Source organism: Camelus dromedarius, chromosome 31 (assembly GCF_036321535.1).
Source record: "Camelus dromedarius isolate mCamDro1 chromosome 31, mCamDro1.pat, whole genome shotgun sequence".
Classification (NCBI taxonomy): Eukaryota; Metazoa; Chordata; class Mammalia; order Artiodactyla; family Camelidae; genus Camelus; species Camelus dromedarius.
In genome coordinates, this window is record NC_087466.1 from 10,602,793 (window position 1) to 10,626,806 (window position 24,014).

Sequence of the window (24,014 nt, forward strand, 5' to 3'; positions counted from 1 at the left end):
TTTTCTGTTTGATCCCCTTCCCCCTTTAAAAAATCCTCTTAACCCTTACCGTGCCTGTGGTTAGTTAATGGTGCCAAGGGTAATTTATTAAATCTTTGTCCTTCAGGCTCCGGATTTCTATGTGCAGATGAAATGGGAATTCACCAGCTGGGGTGAGTGGCTGTGGGCTTAAAAATTATTTAGCTTGAATATAGGCTTATTTTTCCTTTGTAAAAGTTATATATATATATATATATATTTTTTTTTTAATCTAGGAAATGCATAGATAAGAATAAGAAAAAACAGTCACCAATAGTCCCGCTCAAGCATAACTGCTATTAATGTTTTAGGTGCGTTCCAATCTTCTCCCACATGCATAGGACTTTTCCTCCCAGGCATTCGTAAATGTAATATATAGACAATTTTGTCTCCTCCTTTGTTGTTTGTAGCTGACATTTATCCATATTATTAGTTTTTAAAAATGTCCCTTTAAATGGCTGAAATCTTAGTAAACAGATTTATCGTAACTCAGTTACTCATTTCCTTATGATGGTCAACTTGAGTCTCTCAAACTTGTCTTTCTAAGGAAGAAGATAAGATGAATATTGGAATAGCTTGTTTTTTACAAAATGGATGTATTTCTCCAGAATCTTATGTAAGGCACATTGACTGACAGTGATTTTCCAAGCTGTTCTGTCTCTTGTAGATGAGTGAATGACAGCTTCTAACTCCCAGATTTTCAGCCAGTTTCATTTCTAGACTTCCCTTTCAGGCAAGAAGTCATATGTGTAATGAAACATGTAAATGAAGTAAAAAGTGTTTAAAAGAAGAGAACTTCAGATTCTTCTGTGGAACTGAGTTCTTTTTAATGTAGATAATCACTCTGATTTCAGGTTTTGTTCAAAAGCAGCACATTTCAGACATGTGATGTCTTGAGTGGTGGGTAAGGCAGGGGGGTGGGCCGCAGCCAGGTGGCGAGAGTGGCATGTGGCTGAGGAGGGCCAGATGGATGCCCTGTTGCCCTGGGGGCCGGCAGTACGAGGTCCCTCATTTCAGGACTGAGAATACTCTTGGGAAATCCATTTAGTGTTCTCTCTGGATGAGACACACAGGTCTGCACTTTTATAAACAGCTACAGAACAGAAGGCCGTTTTTATTTTTTAAGAATGACTTCTCATCAGTGTTCTGTGTGACGGTCACCATCTTGCCACTCCTGTCCTTCTGAGAAAGTCAGAATCCTGGCTTCCTGGGCCTGGCTGTCCCGCTCGGCCCTCGGGTTTTTCTCAATAGTACACTCCTCTTCTCCAGTGCCCTTGGTTTCCAGAATATGCCCGAATGATGTCTGTCGCATTTGGAAAAGTGGTGCCAAACTGCGTGTGGATATCACGTTGCTGGGATTTGAGAACATGAGCTGGATAAGAGGGAGGCGGAGTTTTATATTTAAGGGAGAAGGTGAGTGTTTCTCTTGCAGTAATCACTGCTCTTGCTCAGTCCAGAGTGATTCTTAACCATTGAAATGTGTTCCCACTGATGTGCCTTATCTGAGCCTGTCTGGGGCGTGTTCTGTGGTGGTGGTTGCTATTCCTGTTAAATATTCAGCTCTCAGCTCCTAAATCTTCTTCCTTGTCTAGGTAGTTCTCTTGCACATTTCATGTACCACCCAACACTGTTACCCTCTTGACATATATCTGTCTTACGTTCCTGAACCTTTGAGCACAAGGCTGGCTCTGTCTTACATCTCTTCCTCTTCCCTCCATAAGCAGGTGCGACCTGCCTGGTGGAGGGGAGAAACGGCATGGCTGACCCAGTGTCACGCACAAGTAATTTACATTAATTATGGAGTCATATATGTAAAGAAGTACACAGATGAAATGTGTTGCCAACACAGAATGCTAACACAAATTATTTTAAAAGTCTGCGTCTCTGGGGCAGGTGGCCCAGAGCTTCCTCTGATTATGGAAAGTTGGCCAGATCATTCCTGGGCAAGTAGGCAGTCGCTAGTCAGTGGTCTTCAGGTTTCATCAGATGGCGCCTGCGGAGGGGATGGGAAAGATGGCGCATCTGCCGTATGAGGTTGCTTCTGCCTTCTCCTTGCCTTGTGCTTAGCTGCTCTCTTGTTTCTATTAACAGACAACTGGGCGGAGTTGATGGAAGTCAACCACGATGACAAAGTGGTCACTACTGAACACTTTGACCTTTCCCAGGAAATGGAGCGCCTCACCCTGGACTTGATGAAGCCGAAAAGCAGGGAGGTTGAGAGGCGGCTCACAAGCCCAGTCATTAACACCAGCCTTGACACTAAAAACATTGCTTTTGAAAGGTATGGATTTAGATTCTGCACTTTAATGCCTAATCCTTTTACTGCCATCTTTAGTGGCATGTATATATTAATTGGAAATGATGAGTGCATTGGGATTTTTCTGATATGGCAATAATAAACACCAGTGGGTTTTAAAGTTGATCTCTGCTCTAACTGAACAAACTATAGCTGACATCCTCCACAGCATATCATTTTTATAGCACATTGTTAAGTCTTGGAGAAATGTCTTCATACTCTTTTATGGGCCCTTTCTAATGGATTTGACTTGAATTTTATTTTTGTGTCTGGCAATCCACAAAACTCCCTAGTCCCGAACCATGGAGCTTTGAGCTTCCGAGGCAGAATCGACCCAGTACTGAAAGCGGTTATACTGATATTAGGCAGTGAGATTCACACTTATCATACAGTTAAACGCGGTTCTCCCCCTTGTCCACCCCCTGCTTCCACACAAGGCCTGATAGTTTAGAGCAAGAGTCTGGAGGGGTTTCAGTTTTATTCCAGACTACCTGAGGAAACTCCTGGAGAGGTCTGTGCCTCCGGTAACCCAGATGAGGACACCGTCTCTGGGCATCTGCCTCTGGGCCGCGCTGAGGCGGGGAGGACCTGAACCGAGGTAGTCTGGAGGAGCCCTGAGTGTTTGGCTAGGATGTCACACCCAGCTCTGTAGAGCAGAGCAGCGTAACATGAGCTAACGTGGACAGCGTCCTGCCGGATTTAGGCTTGCTTTTCTCTTATTCAATATACTAACTCTTCTCTTTTTGTTTTCTTCTTTGTTTCCAGTATACAATTTATAAAATAAAACTGAGTTTTCTGTTCAGTCAGATGTAAGACCTAAGTGCCCCTTTCCCCTAATTGAGATCGGGCCGTGGAATTAGGGTGCCTGTTGATAGCAGACGAGAAACACCAGGTTTGCTGCAGCTTTGCTGGTAGCACCCCCCAGGCAGGGTCAGTCCCTTAGTGCCCACCTCCTCACACCGGCCTCGCCCTGTGACAGCTGCTGTCTTCCAGGGGCAGCAGGATTAGGGACTGATGGTGGCTTTACCTGGAAGGGTCCTGGGAAGACATCTCTAGACTCCCACACACCAGGAGGGCCCATCGGCTTAGTGTTCTGTTCGTAAAGCTGGAAGGTGGGGCAGGCTGCCCTCCTGGCCACGGGCAGCAGCAGAGACCAGAGTTGGAGGCACCTGGCCCCATCGGCAGGGCTGCTAGTGTGGCTTTGAGCAGCTGGCTTCATCTCTCCAGGTTTCTGTTTCCTCAGCTGAAAAAAAAATGAATGAATCTCAAGATGAAGTCTCAGATATCATGAGAAGAGCCACTGTCCTCTCTAGTTCAGCAGCGGACTTATAGCATCGTCGTTTGCTCTGAAGTGTCAATTACACAGGGTGTGATGGTTACTGGCTGTTACCCAGTGGAGGACAGATGGGCAATGACAGCCCCTCCGTCTGTACTGAGACCAGGTCGCATTTTGTATTCCTGTGGTCACAAGGTTTTCAGATGGTTCAGGCTAACCCTCCTTTTGCAACCGATAGTGGGTTGCTGAGAGAATTTCTAGAAGACACCTGTTTTTAGTGGTGTTCAGAATTAAACATGTGCTCAGGGAGCTTCTCATGCCTCGGACAGGAAGGCCACTCTTGAGGGTGAGGTCTGCTGATAGAAAAAGTGTGCTTGCCTGCTTCTTATGGTGGGGTAAGCGAGCGTTTGTATGATTAAATCTGGAAGGTGTGGCTGTCTTATATTACATTAGTCATTTTCATCCATTTCTTTCTTCTAATCTGTAACTTGGAACTTAGTGCTTACAAAATAATACTCTTCCTGCATGAACTTTTGGCCTGCAGATATATACCTTCTGGTTGCAGTCTGGATTTTCTTCTCCTCTCAAAGATCCTGCTCTGTCTACCTTAAAACACTCCCTGCCACCTGCAGAGCCTTTCTCCACATTGTTTAGCAGCCTCCAGGTACCAGCACCTGCGAAGCGGCCTTTGATGTGGTGGTCTCAGTGGAGACAGGCAGAGGGGAAGATGGCAAAAGAGGATGCTGGGTTTTCTCCTGTCATTTTCGGATGCCTCTGCATGTACAGTTAATTGAGGCACCAAGGAGTTGTTTCTTGGTTTTAAAATGGGATGTAGACATTGAGTTTAGTAGCTAAACTGTCAGACAGTGGATGTGGGAGAGGAAGTGGAGCAGCCAGGATGGCGGAGAGAGCAGGTGGAGGTGAGTGAGGAGTGCGGCGGTTCCCAGGGAGAAGGTGCGGCTCTCATTTTCCCACATCCGTGAAGGATGAAGTGGAGCAGACCTCGTCATCCTTGGGTCCCTCAGAAGACTGTGCACCAGAAAACCATGATTTCCCTTGCCAAGATACCAAGTACCTAGTGAAAGACAGGAACTGAGGGTTGAATTTCTTCACCAAAAGGAACACCTCGATTTTCATTGATCACTGGTTTATCAATCAGTCAGGTGTGGTCCTTCACTCCCTGCCCATGGGCCTGTTCTCTTGTTTTTGGAATGTGAATTGGAGGCAGCTCGCATGTGGTGTCCTCCCTTTAGGATTCCTCTCTCCCTCCAGGGGTCACGTTGTACTGACTGTGGATAACGAATAGGAAGATGAAAGCTCTGGTCCCTCCTTTCTCTGACATGCTGTAATATACACAGAAAACTCCTTAGACCCTGTCTGGACTGCTTTCGTTTACCAAACCCCATTAGAAGAAGAAAAGTGAGCTTGCAGATAACCGCATTCCTGCCACCATTCCTGGAGCTTCCCGAGTGGGATCCTGCTTCACTCTGGGGTCGGAGCAGGAGGCAGTGGCCCAGCACGGCCAAGTGCAGCAGTCACAGTGGAGCTAGGATGTGATGTCCTAGACAAAGGGGCAGTCTGGGCAGGGCTGCCCCATGAGTGGGAGCATTTTCCAGGGTGAGCTGCTTTGAAAAAGAATCAGAGCTTCTCGGCCGCTTTTGGTTCCTAAATTTTCCAGGAGTATACTGAGTTGAGTAACTGGGTTTTCGGGCACTGTACCAGTGCTGCAGCTGCTGCTGAAATGCTGGGCTACTTTAAAAGCAGGTCCATAGGGCTAGACTCAACAGCCGGGCTGAAAAACTGCTTTTGACATTCTTTCCCCCTGCGGCACCGAACCTGATAAAATGCATGACTCCCAAGCCATTTTGCAGGCACTCATGGCTTCTGCAAGCAGCTCTCCACAGTGATGAGTCCCTGCCCCACACGTTTTCTCCTGAGGAGCAGGATGGTCTGTGGCCTCATTGTTCTAAGAATTCCTCGATTGAAATACGGCTACTTATGGAGTTAGAGCCACTGACATCCGTGTCCACAGTTAGGATGACCCAGATAAATGCTCTGGCCCAGATACCGCCTAGTGGCCAGCCCTTGAACACTGGTCCTCTTCATTTACTTTAGGACAGCTGTCCAATAAATGTCACCACCTTTGTCGCCCATGTCGGCAGTTTTTGTAAAGAAGCCAAGAATGGAGGCTTTCTATGCCAGGGGTGAGGCAAACTGATTAATAACTGTGGGGAGGTGGGTGGGGGGTGCTTGAGCCATCTGTCATTAATAACATCCTTTTGTGGACAACAGGGCCATAATTTCCAAGTGTCCTTCGCTAAATTAAGCTGGGGGAAGAAAACTATAAAGGCTGCAGGGATAAATCTGAATGGCATATTGTACATGTAGAAATTTGTGGTGTTCACTTTTTATCAGAACTAAATCCGGATTCTGGGGCTGGAGGACAGATAAAGCAGAAGTTGTTAATGGTTACGAAGCAAAGGTAAAAGGAAACTCTTAAAATAAGATTTAATATAGCTATTTAGCTTCTATGCAAATGAGGAGTCTGTTCCGATTTTGTCATGCGTCTGTGCCATGAGGTGCTCTGGGGAATAAGTTCTGTCTAGTGTGTCTCTTACTTGGATTATACCCTTCTTTGACTTTCAGAAAATGGGATAGCATGTCCTGAGGAGATCTCTAGTTATGCCAAAGAGAAAAACAGTGTTGTAGAGAAATGAGTACAGCTACCAGTTGTCCTGGTAGGGTTGGCAATTCCTTTCATTCTTAAAAAAAAAAAAAAGAAAGAAAGAGAGAGAGAGGATTAGATTTAAAATGCTTGTTCATCTTTTTGGATAACCTGAGTGGGTTAAAAAAAAATTAAGTAGCTTTTATGAGTCGCCCAATTTTTTTTAGTCAGCCTAATTGTAACCAGTAGGCTTACAGCCCACTTAACATGACGTCAGTGAATTAGAAAATAGTTGTCATAGTGGAGATGACAGTTGATCGAGTCATATGGCGCTGTGTCAGCTGGAAAGCTGTGTCCTGGCTTTTCATGAGCCCTGCAGTACAGCGGGGACTGATGGCTCGCAGGGATGGGGCCAGGAGCTGCAGGTCCTCTGGTGACCTCCGAGTCAGCAGAGGAGCCTTACGTCATGCTCAGCAGGATGCATTTGGAAATAGTCGTTCCAGTGCGTTTCCTGAATCTTTGAACGTTGGGATTTGATTTTCCAACCCCCCCATATACCTCAGTCAACCCTGAAAACAGAGCATTGACCCTGGCAGTTGAAATAATTTTTGGTCAATATACGGAATACCTTTTAAATAGTGGCTTGCTGGTTTTCTCTAAATCCTACCGGGTAGGGAACCTTGTGTTCCTTCTTCCTCTCCTGCCCAGCAGATGGCTGTCTAAGTCAGTCTTACAAGAAAGACGACCACAGAGCAGTCCAGGTACTCAGTGCAGGTCTGGTTACTTTAGTTAAGTAGGAAGCCAGCCAGCCAATCACAGGACATTCTCTGAGAGGGTTTAGCAACAAGAAGGGCAAGTAGGAAGGTGCAGCCTGTCGCTGTTAACTCCTTGGGGGTCATTTAAAATGTTAGATGCAAAGTAACTGCTGATGCATTTCTCAGTCGGTAGCTGTGTATTTTCTCTGAAGGGTCCTAATAAATGTTAACCATTTCTCATTTTTATTTTGCTGGATTTTTCTTTTTTTTTTTGGCTTCAGCATTCTTGCTCTTGCTATGCTTACTTTCTGAGTTTTGATTCCCTGTGTCACGGTTCCCTTTTGCACACATCTCTCAAGGTTTACACAGTGAACAATGTGAGTGTGATCACCAAAATACGGACAGAACATCTGACTGAAGAGGAAAAAAAGAGATATAAAGGTAATCTCTCTCCTCCTCCCTGCTTTAGCCTAGAGGGAGCCTTTGTGGCTCTTGTTAAATTTGAGGGTTAATGTGATTAGGTCATGCTAATTCTAATTCCCTTTTTATAAAATTTTCCTTAGTCTGACTCATTCTTGGAGGTACTCCCCTATAGCTGACTTCAGCTGTAATGAAAGCCATTCACAAAGGCTTATTTATGTGTTACGAAGAATAATTGTTGGATTTGGCTGAAAAAGCAGTTAAGGATATAGGAAAATGTTTATCACTGGAATGAGTGATTTATTCCAAACTATCACAGTGAAGTATTTGGACAGAACTTGGGTGCTGAGCCAAAACATGACCAGTATGTGGCTGCCATATCCCAGCTGGCCAGTGGCCGGTTCGGTGGCCTTTGGAATTACCCACTGCGGAATGAGGTGCTGCCAGCCCTCCTTTAGAGTTAGCGGGGGGCTTAAATGAGATATTTACATAAACTGTTAGACTGGGGCCTGCAGTGTGGTCAGCACGTGGTAATGGTTAACTCCCGCCGCCAGACTACTGTTCCCAGTAGTCCAGTTTGACAGATGAGGAAACTGAGGCCTCGGACACATGGGTAGGGACCAGCCAAGGTGACGGTGAGGTCCAGAACTGGCTCATTCTTAAATCCAAACTCTTTCTGCTACTCTGATTTAATTCTTGCAACTGTTGTTCATCTAGTTTAGAGAACCTAATAAAAAATGTCCTCTAAAGGATAAGTTGGCTGATGATTATTGAGAATGAGTCTATCGGCCTGTCCATAAGTGGATTTCCTAATGCATGATGGAGAAGCTTTAGGCTGACAGTCTTTTTCTGTACTCATAAGTAAGGTATGATACTAGACAGACATTAAACTTTTCCCCTCTCTGCAGCGGACAGGAACCCACTGGAATCTTTGCTGGGAACTGTGGAACACCAGTTTGGTGCTCAAGGGGTAAGTTGAAGCCGTGAGTTTCCAGCACAGTGCAAAAGATGGCTTTTCTGTGCTTGTGATGGCGTTTACTGCCTCCTGAGCAGGCTGCTCTACTTGAAAAAGCTTAAGAGTACTCCCCGGCTGCAATCTGAGATCTTCTTTGGGAAGAGAATTAGATGAGTGAGTCTCTGAAAATAAAGATTGTAGAGGCGGGTAGCAATTATGTAGAAATCAGGTGCTTCGGCGCCTCTCTTTTAAACTCAGACCTCTCTACAAAAATGGAATTTAAAAAAGGATTCAGGACTTTATATTTTAATAGAGCACCTTAACAAACATTTTCTTACTTGATCCTCACAATAACCACGTGAAATGCAAAGGAGAGTGGAGAAGTGATTTGAAATGGAGAAATCCATTAGACTTGGCTGTGTAGTTTGGTACCACCTTTGTAGATTTTCTTGTTCTGTGCAGTCACGTAATCAAAAAAAAAAAAAAAAAAGTTAATGACGAGAACCTCCCACTCCGTAGCCGGTTAGCATGTCCACCTCAGAGCCTGGGTGCCCTAGGCCTCACTTGTCCGCGTCACTCGGCATTTCTGACTCCCCTGAGTTCTGGCTCTGCAGGATCTCACCACAGAACATGCCACCGCCAACAACCCCACAGCCATCACACCTGATGAGTACTTCAACGAGGAGTTTGACCTGAAAGACAGGGACATCGGAAGGCCGAAAGAGCTGACGATCAGGACGCAAAAGTAAGAGAGATGCTGCGACCGTGTTTCACCTTCCGGATTCTTGTTTGTTTCAGAAGTTGTGCTTTTTATGGTGTCCTGTTCGGTCCTTCTTCTGACCCCTTCCTTTAAAAATAATTTCAAATTACTTTACCTGATGGCAGCTAACAGTAGATTGCCCATCTTAACATGAGTCCTTCTCCAAATAGAATATAGATCAGATACAAGAATTCCTTATTTCTTTACACTGCTGACAAGCTTCAGCTGATCAGATGAAGTGGTTTCCACCAGCTGTCAGCTCATCCAGCTTGCTCTCAGTTAAGGCTTGCCATGCAGGTTTTTGCCCCGACTGCCAGATTTCAGGGTGATGCAAGTTCTTTATGATTCTAGTCCCTCCACAACTCTGACTGAGGGGGTGTCAGATAACTGGGAAGAACATGGAGCAGGGAAGCTGGCATTGTCGGGCCTGCTGCGTCCAAGTACCTGAGTCTCCCTGTCTCGTGGGGATGGCCTCAGCCTTCTCTCATCACACCCGGCAGGTTTAAAGCGACCCTGTGGATGTGTGAGGACTTCCCTCTGTCGCTCGTGGAGCAGGTCATTCCCATCATCGACCTGATGGCCCGAACTAGCGCTCATTTCGCCAGACTGAGAGATTTCATCAAGCTGGAATTCCCACCTGGATTTCCTGTCAAAATAGGTACCATTAAATACACCACCGGAGCACCTGTAGGTGCTGCCCGTTTCTGTGGGTGACAGAGTGCACTTCAGGGGATCGGAGCACTTGAGCACTGTGCGGCAGTAGCGCACAGCAGACTTACAGAGGAGGGCAGAGTTACCCTGGGTTTCATCTGGTTCAAGGACGAGTCATGATTCTTAGTTCGTTTTGCACATCGAAATTAGGAGATTGCCCAACCATCAGTTCTGTTTACAGGTGGTGCTGACAGATAAAAAAAAAGGCAGAAAATGCGACACATTCATTGTTTTAATGTCAGACCTTCCTTAAGTGAAACTTCAGATTAGGCGGTTATTTGAGGAAGACGACATCAAGCTCCTTCTATATATAAGTATGTTTTAGGGCTTGACTTAGTAGGTAAAATACTATATATGATGCATGTTACTTGTGAGGAATTCACATTGAGTATAGTTGTCTACTTCTGACACTTGAATCCTGGCCTGATCACTTTCTGTGATTGAGGAGAAGTGGCTTAACCTCTCTCTGAATCTCATTTCTCCCATCTGTGTATTGGGAAGGGTTGTTATGATGATTAAATGAAATCATATTTATAAAAAGCACCTGGCATGGTACCAGCATTGTAAGCACTCAGTAAATGACGGCTATTATTCTTCTCAGTAAAGTTTATTTATAAAAGCTTTTATTTTGTTAGAAATTCCCTTGTTTCATGTCTTAAATGCACGGATTACATTTGGAAATGTTAATGGCTGCAGTACTGCTGAAGAAACTGTGTCTCAAAATGCAGAAGGGACCCAGCCTGATTCAGGTAAAAAAAAAAAAAAAAAAAGATTTTGTGATTAAAAAAAAATTCATACATTTAGTCATTATACTAATTATTGTTTGAAATTATAGAGTATCTTATGAAGTGGATCTCTGTCTTGAATGAAAGAAAATTTTAGATTTAGTTTAGATTAAGTGAAAAAAAAACATAGAATATGTATGACCCCACTTGAATTAAAAAGACAGCATACTCTTAAAAACCTTTACTGAGGTATAACATGTATGTCATAAAATTCTCCCATTTAAGATGAGACAGTTCAGTGCATTTTGACAAATGTATACATCATGTAACCACCACCACAGGCAAGTTATAGAACATTTCCAGCCGTCCCTGTCCCCCCCACCCCAGTTTCCTCGGGCTCCTTTGCCATCAGCCCAACTCAGATTTTGGATGCTATTGTAAATGGATTTATCTCTTAGATTTTTTCTTCCAGTTACTCATTGCTAGTATATCGAAACGTAATTGAACTTCTTTCAGTTTCTTTTATCATGGTAAAATAGTGTTCTGTGTCTTAGGCTAGCTGAAGGATATACAGGCATTTATTTTATTATTATCATTTTTTATTCTAAGTTGACAGATATCTTATATACTATTTTACATGTTTACTATATTTCATAATAAAAAAGGAAAAAATGAAGACACATTGGTGTGATTGTGTGTATAGACACATACACACACACACCCCACATTCCTCAAAGGACACAGAAGTACACACTGGTTACCGCGGGAATCTGGAAATAGAAGCGAGAGAGAGCTTCACTTTTCATCCTACAGTCTTCTGTAATTTTTTTATGACTATGCATTACTAAAAACATATTCAAGGCAAAAAGGAAAAAGCAGTATTCTGGTACTTTTCTTGGTCAAGATTATTTTTTCTCAAAATCTATCTCACATAGTAGCCAATGTTGATTTTAATCATTTTAATCTTCTCATTTTTTTTTACTTTAAAAAACTTTTATAAACAGTTGAGGAGGAGTGTTCTTTCACTCGCTCAGGCACTGGCCCGTCACCTTTTGTGTTGCAGCTTCCCCCCTCACAAACTTTGAGGTCGATCAATCTGTGTTTGAAATCCCCGAATCTTACCACGTTCAAGACAACGGCAGAAATGTGCACTTGCAGGACGAAGACTACGAGATAATGCAGTTTGCCATCCAGCAGAGTTTACTGGAGTCCAGCAGAAGCCAGGTGCTTTTATCAGAATGTGCGGCCGTGCCTGGAAGGTTTTACCCTCCAGTCTGGCCTCAGCCTTTGGCTAACCTGACAGCCCTTCTCTAGATGACAAGTTTGGCATATTCGTGCTATTTACGTGGATTATTTTCTAGTTTATGCACCTGGTCTTTTACAAAAGCGTGTTATATGAGACCATCTGCGTAGCCCCAGTCACCATCATTCACAGGATGTCGCCCGACAGACTTGTCTTTTCCTCACGTTCACCCATGTAGCTAATACTTGTGTATCTTTTGGAGTGAGCGATGTAATTTCCCAGTCCTGAAACAGGAAATTCTTGCGAGTTTACACCATCATGTTTCTCCCAGGACATTATCTGTCAGTAGTCTCATAGGAAGGTATGTGGATTTTAATCCCAACTTCTCCTCAAGGAAGACCGCTCATTGCATAGTGTATGAGGAAGAGGGTGGTTGATTCACTGTTAAAAAATTCTTTTTACTCGAATGTTTCATTCTGCTGTAAGGGGCATAATCACAAAATCTCCCCTCCACTTCCTGTGGACGCATTCTTAGAGCCGTTCAGTTTTCTGAGTCTGCTGGGCCAAGGGCCAGACCCCAGGGCTGGCACATACCCCTTGAGAGGCGACTCTCCCCAGACACCACTGTCAGGTTGGCATGCTTTTCCTTCCCCTGTTGTAAGTGAGCTTACTTTTGCCCCCAGTGGCTGCGTAAACCTTGCTTTTTGTAAATTTTGAAAAGAGGAGTAGCCGAAGTCAAAGACCGCAAATAATGAATTACGTTCCAGTCTTGCTCTGAAAGAATTGCCTGCTTTGTTCGTATAAACTTCGCCTAAGGTTCAGTTGTTTTTAATAGACTGACTTGATATCAAGTACGAGAAGGTGGGAGCTGTTAATCAGCGCAGCGTACTATATCCTGGGTGACAAATGGGTATCATTTTGGAGCTAATCCCGGTCCCTGTAAGTTCTTCACACGGCACTGTCAGTAATGGACACGTAAACATTTGCAGTTTTGTTCTTGCTGCTTTCATTTTGTTATCGGTACAACACTCTGTTCCTTCTAAGGGGTATTCATGTCCCTCACGTTGGTTTTTCCTAGGAACTTTCAGGACCAGCTTCTAATGGAGGGATCGGCCAGACATATGCCTATGACGCCCAGTATGAGAGGTGACTGACATGACTCTTGATTAAACCGAGGTTGGCAGCAGTGTCCCTGGCAGGAGAGACTTGACCGAGTCTTTCTCCCGCTTCCTCCTGTGGCAGTTACTCCTCAGATTAGCTCAGAACTCTTGGTGGCTGAGCTTCCAGGAACCGGTGATAGAGTTGCTGACCAGCGTACTGGCCAGTGCCGTGGGCAGAGGGGCACCGCGTCAGTGTTTTCTGACTGGCCTGCTCTTCTGTGAAGAATGTATGATCACAGAGGGTCTGGGTGCCCTAAGTGCGAAGTTTATACAATTCTGAGGGTGAGGACCCTTTGGGGAAGGGCTACGAGAGGATCAGATTATCCTTTTTTAAAAGGGAGGAATAACTGGAAAGACTTATTTTTACAAAGCATTTTCCTGTGGTTGGGGCACATGAAAACTGCTTGAAGAACCTGGGCTTTGCTTTAAAACAGATCCAAGTTCAGCTCCTAGCTTCACCACACACAGCACCTCCACCCCGTTACGTGGGACCAAGGGCTCCGTGCACACGGAGTGTATGTGAAGGGGACAGCGTGCACTGGGTGCGCAGATGAGAAATGTGGCTGCTGCCACCGCCACAATCATGATGTCGGTCACCGTATCTCTTCCCCCTTTTGTTCTAACGCAGGGCCATCCAGGAGAGCCTCCTCACCAGCTCAGAAGGCCTGTGCCTGGACGACTCCAGCGAGACCAGCCGTTTCGACAGTGACTTGCAGCTGGCCATGGAGCTCTCCGCCAGAGAGCTGGAGGAGCGCGAGCTGCAGCTGCGGGAGGAGGAGGCCGAGCTGCAGCACGTCTTACAGCTGTCTCTCACCGACAAGTAGGCCTCCGCCTGGCCGCCGCCGCGCTCCGCCGAGGCGCTGTCTGCACGCGGGGCCAGGGGGCTGCGCCTCGCACGTTCGCAGCAGAAGGCAGCTGTCCCCTCCTTTACGCAGAGGTGTGGGGCCGGGGGCTCCCGGGTCCACCCACGCCGCTCCCCGCTGAAGGGGCTGGGGACCGGGGCCCCACCTCCAGGCTCGAGGGGAGGAGAGCATCGTCACTTTCCATTAGCTGTACTGGCTTGCAGGTCACATTTTTACTACCAGCTTTAGATAAAAACCCAATTCCCCCGACCCCCGCAGGTTTGTAGATTAATTTTTATCAAGGAGTGATAACCAGTTCTTGCAGAGTCAGGGTGCTTTTCTATATGAGAGCAGCAGCCTTTGTAGAGTGTGGTGTGAGAGTTTATGAGACACTTCTTTACAGTTCACCAAAGAAATGGATCATCTGTGCCGATCTGCTCTTTTATTTGTACCTTTATACAGGGTTTCTAGGACACTGTCACTCCTACTCCGTCTCCACCTCCCACCCCCAGCTAGAGCTGAAGAGGAGATACGTACAGGATCTATTTTAGATTAGGGTTAACTATTTGCATCAAATTAAGATATACAAATGACAACGGATGTTGCCTTAGCCTTAAAAATTACTAATAGTTTCAAACCACCTCACTCCACATATCGAGGGGTCTGATGTGAATTTGTAAAGGCAGTTTCTTTGGGAGCAGGATCCTCCAGGCTAAATCCAAGGCAGCTAATCCTGGCCCCGAAGGAGCAGCTAGGAGACCCTGAGGCTTCTTCTGGAAGTGGGTAGGCTGGCCAAAATACCCGAACAGCATAGAACCAAACCAGGGGTGTGTTCCACGCCTTCTCTAGTGAAGGGTCTCTGTGCAGAAGCCTAGGAAGACCCCACCATGTGCCCTAGGCTCACTTGAGGGAAGGGGTAGAGTTGAAATTAGAAAGGGAGCTACAAACGGAACTCAGTGGCTCTGTATTCAAAAGGGAAAATGATGATTCCACGTTGCTTTTTAGAGTTCAACATCTTTCTGGATAAATATATTTTTTAACAGAATCTTTTTATTATTTTTAAAAGATATAAAAATGACTACTCCCATCAGTAGCAATACAAGGTTATACATTTTAACCAGATTTTCGCAGGCCTTTTTTGGATACCTTTAGTAGTTAACTATTTTGTCTAATCCTTCTGTAAATAACCATCGCACAGCATACAGAACCCTGGGGAATACAGCCGAGGGCGCCCTCACGGCCCAGCCCGTGCACTCATTCCACAGGCTGCACCGACATCGCCTAGTAACAGCCTCCTCCTCTGTTTTGCCTCCGTTCCCCGTCCTGTTGCACTGCTTTGGGGATGGGAAGGGAGACTACCGATCCAGTAACGTCCGTTCATCTAGTCAGCGCTGCCAATGAAACGTTCGCAGCCACCAGGAGCTGTGCTTTTGATTCCACATAACCACCTGCCTTTCCTGTCATGGTCTGACCAAAATTTCCTCTGCACACGAGGCCAGTACACGCAGCATCACGTGTGTTTCAGATACACAGCCTGGCATTCCGTTTACTCAGCGTTTCTCTTGAGCAAAGATACATCTTGGAGCGGCCGCAGTCAGGCCACAGCGTGTACTAAGGTGAACGGAGGTAATTTCTCTGTTTGCATTCCACTGTTCTGCTTCCCCACGTCTTTTGACTTTCTCCCCAGAAAGTCAGTTAAAAAGGAACTGACCATTGTCACTGTCACAGCGTTTTCCATGTATGTGCTCACTCTCTTAAAATACAAATAAAGACTGCTTCCTGAGAGGGTGCTCGTACAATATTCTAGACAGCCTTCGAGTCTTTTTTCCTCTTCACGTTTTCCTAGTCACTTCCTGTTTGTGTGTTACTGGAATGCTGGAGTGCCTGCCAGCACTCTGTGTATGACAGAGGTGGCAGCTCCTCTCGGCCCTCCTGCCCAAGTTGCACAGTCCACACACCCCACGCTACTCATTTTAAATGGAAAGTCAAGCCAGCGGCGTGGGCGCTCGGCTGCCCTGAGAGCCTCTGCTGCCCACCTCTTGCAGAGGGACTGGCTCTTATGGAGTGTGGGAAGCCACGCTGCCACCACATCTCCCTAATCTGAGTAAATCTGCGCTCTCTGTTGAAGCCTGAGTGCTTTGTGAGGCTATTCTTGGAAGTTCATACCTAAATATGCTGGTATTACAACAAAAAAGGCAGTGATCAGTAAAAAGAACGTTTGAGCCCCAGAAGCGAGGCCTTGGTATTTCCAGATGTGAAGGCTCTGCTTTGCTTTTGGGGGAAAGTAAATAGCAATACTTTTGAGCGTTATGAATAAAACTGTTGATTTTCTTAGGTCAAGAGATGTAATACCTATGGGTTATTTAATTAAACTAATAGTTTATTAATTTATGTTTAGGGTTTATTAAAGCTTGCCCAATGTCAGCAGTGAACTTTAATTGAGCAACTTCTATAAGACACTGCTAGGAATTAAGTGGTCATCCCTCAGTATCTGCAGGGGAGTGTTTCCAGGATGCCCCCTGGACATTGGAAATCTGGATGCTCAAGTCCCTTCTATAAAATGGCATGGTATTTGCATATAACCTACTATATCCTCCCCATACTTTAAATCATCTCAAGATTACATATAATACCTGATACCATGTAAATGAAATGTAAGTAGTTATAAGTACCATGTAAATGCTTATGTAAATAGCTGCAGGTGTGAGGCAGATTCAAGTTTTGCTTTATGGAACTTTCTGGAATGTTTCTTCCCCCAAGTATTTTTGATTTGTGCTTGGTTGAATCTGTGGATGTGGAGCCCTGGGATACGAAGGATGACCACGTAACAAAGTTTTAAGATCCTTGCTCCCAAAACAAGCTCATCGCACCCTACGTGACGCGAAGTGTCAAGGTGGCTAAATCTGCTCTGAATAGTGACAGGAAAGAGAGACTTACCGTAACCACCAGCTTGGCCCCAGTTTCCTGCTGAATGCAGATGACATCAAAGATGAGCTGGACTATGGCCGCTTCACCTGGCTGCATGCCGAGCACTAACTGATGGAGTTCGAAGTCCAAACCAGGCCCATGGCTAGAAATAAGGTGTGGATGTAAGATTGAGGTCCAGCTATGAAAAACGTAATCTACTAATAACACTCCAGAGCCCCTGATCTCAAGCAGCATACTTCTTAATCTCAACTTTAAAGGAAGTATAGTGTTTGCTAAAGTAACTCGTTTTTATGATTGGTATAAATTAGTTGAGTGTGTTCGCTAGGGGACACGGTTAAGCATCCTGAGTACAGTTCACTTTAGGAAGTCTGAGGTTTGGCCACTGCCTCCCTGCACTCCTAAAGGTAGAGGTCAGGAGGATAATTCCACTTGGAAGTAGCAGCTGGTCAACCTCTGGTGCATGTAAGTTTTCAGTTTATGTCCCTCTCACTCCCGGGACTGATGTTTTCGTTTTTACTCATCTCTCTGAAATAAGCTTCATTCTGCAAAGATTATTGTCTTACTTCCACTTAAAATCTCATACTGAACAGATGTGAACACTGAGATGAAGATGTAGGCTGGGTTTTGGATTTGTATGTGGAGTAACTATTGCAAGACTGCTCCAGAAAACTGAACATGATCGTGTGACCTGGCTGTTACCCTGTGCAAACGGCAGGTCCCAAGGTTTATGGGCCTGACAAGTTTTTACTCTTTCCTCTTAAAATTCTAAAAATGGCAATAAGTTTTTAGGCCGCATATCATCAAAACGTGGCATCCCAGATGAGGCGAGGATGTGGGCTCCTGGGACGTAACTCTGCCTGTGCTGGAGTCCCTCAGAGTTCCAGCCACTCTGCCTTCTCCCTCCAGTCACCAACCGGGCTTCTTGGCACAGGCCAGCTGTGGTGACCTGAACTTCATCTGTGTTGGTCTTCACATCATTTGATCCTCACCGTAATAAAGAGAAAGTGTGGGTATCACGGTTTTACAGATGAGAAAACCGAGGCTCTGGAGAAATTAAGGCTCTTTGTAACTGGAGTTCGGACAAGAACCCTGGTCTTCTGGCCCCCGGCCCAGCCTGAGATTACTCAATACTTTGCCTTGAGGCAGTAGTGTTATTTCACATATCCATTTAAAATCCCACTTCACAGTGCTTCCTTAAGAGATTAAATCAGACTCAACCACACACACTCCTGCATTTTAAAGGCCTAAAAAATAATTACTAGGCATAAAACAGCACGTACAATTTTACTTTAATTTTAATTGACATTTTGCTCAAAAGCACAGAACAGTGAACATTTCAGTGGCTCAATGTTAGGGTTACAAACAAAATCCTTTAGTCAAATGGTTACAGTATCCCACATTGGTTATTTCACATTAAGTACAGGTTGTTTAAAAAAAAAAAAAAATCAGTGCTGTGCTTGAATGGCGCACAAGATAAGCATTTTAATCTAATAACAAAGTTAAACCTAGCACCTTTAAAATAAATACTGTAAGTATGAAAGTATCAGTTCCATAGGGGGAAAAAAATCCAGTTTACCAACAGTGCAAACAAATAGCAGCATCTTTAAAGTTGAAATTAAATTTGTGTAAACACACACCCACTGACCACTCTGCCTCGTCCAGTGAACATGCACTTCTGTTGCGCTCCCCCGACCCAGGGCTGAAAAGAGTTCCTGCTGAGTCTCTTTCAGATTCCAGATCAGAAAAGCAGCCCAACTTCTAGGCCGTGGGCTGGGCAAGGAGATGGATGTGCTGGAGCAGGATGAGTTCTTTTTCAGGCGGGCCGACTGCTAACACTTGCAGCCCAACCCCAGAGCCTTCCAGCCAAAGGGTGCCTGTGCTCATAGGCCTGCCTGGTGTGACCTTGACTTCAGGGCGAGGATCTGAGTGCAGAGATTCGTGCAGCGTGCGGAGTGGCGGCCTCCGCTCCCCACAGCTGACAGTCCTTTGCAAACGAAGTGTTCTAGGCCAACTCAAGATAATTTAAAACATTAGTGATTCTTAACCCATTGTGACCAAAATGATAATCTTAAGTAGGGAACATCTACACGTGAAATCTTCCTCTTAATATTTTCAAACAGTAATGATTAGTCCTTCCCAGTGTGGTTTTCACATCACTCACAAAGTTATGTTTTCTTTCTCATGAGCGCTCCATCTTTACACTGAAACTTGGAGCTTCAGGTCTTCTAACAAGAAGAGCCAAATCTAAAGAGAAACACTGAGAAGCAGACTCAGTGGCCAAACGCTCACGTTACAGCGCTAGAATATGCTCATGCTAGGTGTTTTTTTCTAATTCAGCATTTACCAACTGTCCAGACCAGAGGTCGTTTCCAAGCCGGACATTTCTGATTCAACTTCTCCACTGACCCACGAGCAACACAACTTATTCTGTTCCCAAACGCTCTCGGAAGGACTTGCTTGCCGGGCTGTCACCGACGCCGAATGGGCTTGTAGACACAGAATGCCATAAGGATCACAGTCACCAACAGGATGCTGAAAAGGGTCCCCAGCAAAACTGCAAAAGGAACACAGGTTACTTCCTAACGGCAGCTTCATGTTCTGTAAGTCATTCACTGATATGATTTACCAAATGCCACTGTGCCAGGTGTAGGGGGAACAGCTAGGACAGGCCCTCTGGGGATGCCTCTGTGAAGGTGGGGAGAGAACGTACACAAACAGCATTTCACAAAGCTTTCAGTGCCGCAAGGAAATTGTCACGGACAGCAATGGGGGAGGGGTGGGCACCATCAGCAGGATGTGGGAAGAAGCAGGGAGGGGACACACAAGCAGAGGCTTTAATGTGTGGAGGTCTGCAAGGAGAGCATCAAGGATCAGCAAATGCAAGCCCTTCAGGTCAGAACAAGCCAGAAAACCAAGGAAGAGAAAGGAGGCATGCATGGCTGGGAGGCAGGAGTGAAGGAAGAAAGGCGGGAGGTGAAGCCAGACAGGAAGGCTGGAGCCAGTCCAGGCAGGGCCTTGTAGACCACAAGGGAAACATGGATTTTATTCTAAGTTTAAAGAGGGGGTTGTGGACAAAGAGGGGCACAATCTGATCTGGTTGGGAAAAGAGGTCCCTCCACCTGCTGTGTGGAGAACCATCCCATTATAGGGGGAGTGAAGGAAGAAAGGCGGGAGGTGAAGCCAGACAGGAAGGCTGGAGCCAGTCCAGGCAGGGCCTTGTAGACCACAAGGGAAACATGGATTTTATTCTAAGTTTAAAGAGGGGGTTGTGGACAAAGAGGGGCACGATCTGATCTGGTTGGGAAAAGAGATCCCTCCACCTGCTGTGTGGAGAACCATCCCATTATAGGGGGGCAAGAATAGAAGCATGGAGCCCAGCTCTGTTTTGAAAACCATTCATAAAAACTAGAGATTCAGTAAGAATAATGAACTTCAGTCTCTCCAGGCGTCTCCGCAAGGGCCTTCTGATCAAAGCAGCAATTACACAACTTCACAGAGCTATTACATTTTTGAGAGTAAATTTCACATCTAAAACTTCTAAGGTGCTCAGACAAGAAATGGGACCTACAGCTGATAACTAAAGTTGACCCTTGGATACAAGACTAGATATAAGGACCTGGGATTTAAATTAACCAGCAACCTGTCAGAAGTGATGTGCAATCCCATTTGTGTGACTATCTCAGAAATCTTGGAGGCAGTTCAAAATATTACCTTAAAGAAGCAAATGTACACATATGTGTTTGTAAATGTGTGGACCCATCCCAGGTTCCAGCTGGGGCCTAAGATTTGACTATGGTTTCATCTTTTCCTGGTGAAGGAGGGGGAGGAAGAATGAAGAAGGTGACAAAGACAGTGTGTCACAACTCCAAGAGGCCAGAAAGAATTTTAAACGTCTCAAACAAAATCTACGACTTACACGAGCTAAATGTCATATCTCAAAATAGCCCTCGTTACCTACATACCTGCCCTAATTTCCAAAGTCCTGAATTCCATCAGTTTTTAAGGCTCTGACTATAGTTGGACCTAAAGTTGTCTTATTCCATTTAAACCAATCTCTTGCATTTTAGAAAGACTCTTTAAAACAAGCAAACAAACAAAAACAACCCACCTCCCAAAGCATGAATGCAGGGGAATTGCAGAAAGGAAATCTTAAAAAATAAAAATAAAAAAGCTTAAAACCATGAGTTATTAGGTACACAGTTCCCACTGGGATAGCTATCCTTTTGGGGCTTGATAAACTCTCCCACCCTCCATCTTTCTTCTTCTCCCTCACTTTGCACATAGTGTTAGCTGCCTGAATGGCAGGCCCAGACAGAACTTGACTACTTAGGTCCTTCCTTACACCTCACTGCCCCTCCCTGGGCCTCATTTTCTCCATCTATAACATGGAGCAAATGAAACCCATCTCACAAGAGTTGAGGCATAAGTATGAATGTCATTTAAATAGCAAATTTCAAGTAAATGTTTTGCAGTGTTTTTGAAACTTTTCTAATATTTGCATTTTTTTAAAGCTTAACACTGTAACATGGAATCTATTGTTTTAAATATGATCATTAAAGAATCCAAAAATCTTAGCCTGGGAAGGGTACCAAAAGACATCTAGTCCAGTTTCCTACTGAATGTGTGCATTTTTTCTGCAACATTCCTGCAGTCCCAACTCCCATTTGGAGTACTCCTGTGCATTTGTTTGTCAACCAAGAGATCGGGAAATTAGAAAAGCATATCCACATCATTATATTTTTTTTCAACTATCAATTGTATTTTACTCAAATCTCATTTTATATCTCAAAATTTTTTTTATATTTTATATGAAAAGTGCTCAACACAGTGCCGTACATATAATAAGCACATGATAAACTAAAGCCATTATCACTGCCAAGGCTCCCTGCCAAGACAGGCAGCACAGCACGATGGTGCACGATGGTCAAGAATTCAAGGTTTGGGGTCAGAGTGTCTGAGTTCTCATCTACACCTACAGGCTACGTACCCTTACAGAATTTACACAATCTCTCTGTGTCTGTTTCCTCTTCTGTAAAAATGGAGATAATGATACCCACTGCATAGGACTGTCTAGGGCAGTGTTTCCCAAACAATCTGTGGGAAAAGACTGGTTTTTGTAACTTTTTGTCTGTCCCAGGCCACTTCCTACATAGCCCCCACTGTGTATGACGAATAAGCAGCTCCCTCTATCTGCAAAGCATTCCAGTTCAGGGACCTAGGACTGGGCTCTACTTGCTTGGATGTTGCAACAACGTCAAACTGTTAAATTTCTAAACAATCTCAAGTTCCCTAGGTATCTCTTTGCAGGTAACAGTGTCCAAACCTCACTGCTCTGCTGCCACCATGCTTTGAATAGAACCACAGCAGTGGTTCTCAAACAGGGAAATTTTGCCCCCAGTGGACATTTGGCAAATGTCAGGAGATATTTTGACTATCTGGACTGGGAGTGGGGTGTGCTACTGGCATCTAGTGGGTAAAGGCTGGGGATGCTATTAAATATCTTACAGTGCTCAGGACAGTGTGCCTCCATTCCACTCACCCCAACAAAGAATCACCTGGTCCAACGGATCAGCAATACCCAGGCTGAGAAACCGTGTTCTAAATCCTGCTTAGGATTAAGCCGGATAATGTATGGAAACCACTTAGCAGCGTGCTAGGTACACAGTAAGTGGTCCATACATGACAGACAACGAGTTTATGGAAAGTCAAGATAATCCACCAATAATACTATGTGGCAACCCTGTACATATACAGACATACCAACGACGTACAGCGCAAAGAAACAGCTTTGGAGAGACAAGAGGCAGAATTATTGAGTCGCCCAAGCTTTAAGCTCCGGGGCCCCTTCCGAAGCCATGAACTCCCATATGTACGTATGTACGTGTGTGTAAACCTGTGTATGTTGACGAGATCCTCCCAAAACGTATGTTTCAAGCCCCACAAAACCAAGGTTCCAGTATTGTTCTCTGCCACTTCCCAGCTGTGTAACCCTAGGCAAGTAACTTCACCTCTCTGAGTTCAGTTATCTGTAATATAAGGCTGAAGAACTGTACCTTTCTCATTAAGTTACTGTGAGAACCACATAAAATCACATATACAAAGTGCTCGGAACAAGACGACATATTGAGATGCTCAGCAAATGTCAACTATCGTGGTGAGTATGACTATGACTACTACTCCCATCAGGAAAGAAGAGGAGATGGGGTATATATTACTGGCGGCTTGTCTAGCTTAGGTCCACACAGCCACAGAGGGGACCCAGAGTGTGACCCAGGTTTCCGGATTCCCAAGTCATTCACGCAACCAGCACATATCGAGCCTACCGTATACCGGACCTTGTGCTGAGCGGTGCAGCTCAGGCCTTCTGAGGGGGTCGCACCTGCACCCGGAGTCCTCACACGGCCCCCACCGCCCGCCCCGCGCGTGCCAGGCTCCGGCTAGGGGAAGCGGCGGAAGCGCAGGCCCGACCTGCCGCCCGCCAGCCCGCGGCCGCTCACCCAGGTTCTGCCCACGCAGCACAGCATACGGCCGGCTCCGCTCCGGCGGCTCCACAGGGCTCGGGGCCTCCGCCTGCGTCAGGAGCAGGCTGCAGAGCCCGAGGCACAGCCACCGCCACCGCCACACAGCACACGGCATCTTCCTCGGCCGCCAGTGGAGAGCTACCCACTTCCGCCGGAAGCCCCGCCTCTGTCACCGCCGGCGCACCGCTTCCCTTCATACCGGGTACGCGTCGTTGCCAGGGTAACTCTCCGCCCAGGCCAGAGTTCGGCCCTCGCCAAGGTTCCTCTCAGAACCAACGTTTCCGCCGGGGCCAGCTTTCAGGGGACTCACTGTTGGGTTCCGGCAACGTCCACCCCACCCTCCCCTTCACGGCTGCGCCGTGATGGGGGGGGGGGGGGCAGAAAAAAGGAGATTGTCTTAGTCCATTTGGGCTGCTGTAACAAAATACCAGAGACTAGGGTAGTTTATAAGCAACAAAAATTATTGCTCACAGCTCTGGAGGCTGGAAAGTCCAAGATCACGGCACTATTATGGTTGCTTTCTGGTGAGAGCCCCCTTCCTTGTTCATGGCTGGTGACTTCTTGCTGGTGGAAGCGGTGAGGGAGCTCTGTGGGGTCTCTTTTATAAGGGCACTAGTCCAATTTGTGAGGGCTCCACCTTCATGCCCCGATCACCTCCCGAAGGTCCCACCTCCTACCATCACACTGGGAATTAAGATTTCAACAAAGAAATTTTGGGGAACACACACGTTCAAACATA

General features: G+C 45.7%; 2 protein-coding genes across 4 annotated transcripts in view; one reads left to right on the plus strand and one right to left on the minus strand.

Annotated features, from left to right (window-relative positions):
- ANKRD13A (ankyrin repeat domain 13A) overlaps window positions 1-15,627 on the plus strand; it is a 29,628-nt gene extending 14,001 nt beyond the window's left edge. For all 3 annotated transcript variants that reach the window (XM_064481160.1, XM_031442872.2, XM_064481159.1), the window contains 12 exons: window positions 107-152; window positions 1,288-1,431; window positions 2,110-2,299; window positions 6,006-6,072; window positions 7,370-7,451; window positions 8,339-8,400; window positions 9,000-9,130; window positions 9,646-9,803; window positions 10,492-10,605; window positions 11,645-11,805; window positions 12,903-12,970; window positions 13,613-15,627. In XM_064481160.1, the coding sequence (XP_064337230.1) occupies window positions 107-152; window positions 1,288-1,431; window positions 2,110-2,299; window positions 6,006-6,072; window positions 7,370-7,451; window positions 8,339-8,400; window positions 9,000-9,130; window positions 9,646-9,803; window positions 10,492-10,605; window positions 11,645-11,805; window positions 12,903-12,970; window positions 13,613-13,808 (1,419 nt within the window). In that variant the 3' untranslated portion in view covers window positions 13,809-15,627. The remainder of the gene's footprint in view (window positions 1-106; window positions 153-1,287; window positions 1,432-2,109; window positions 2,300-6,005; window positions 6,073-7,369; window positions 7,452-8,338; window positions 8,401-8,999; window positions 9,131-9,645; window positions 9,804-10,491; window positions 10,606-11,644; window positions 11,806-12,902; window positions 12,971-13,612) is intronic.
- Window positions 15,628-18,026: 2,399 nt separating this feature from the next.
- Window positions 18,027-23,449, minus strand: C31H12orf76 (chromosome 31 C12orf76 homolog). Its single transcript, XM_031442871.2, has 2 exons — window positions 23,252-23,449; window positions 18,027-19,308 (listed from the first exon to the last, which is right to left on the minus strand). The coding sequence occupies exons 1-2, from the start codon at window positions 23,388-23,390 to the stop codon at window positions 19,223-19,225; spliced, it is 225 nt and encodes a 74-aa protein (XP_031298731.2). The 5' UTR covers window positions 23,391-23,449; the 3' UTR covers window positions 18,027-19,222.
- Between the last annotated feature and the right edge of the window lie 565 nt (window positions 23,450-24,014).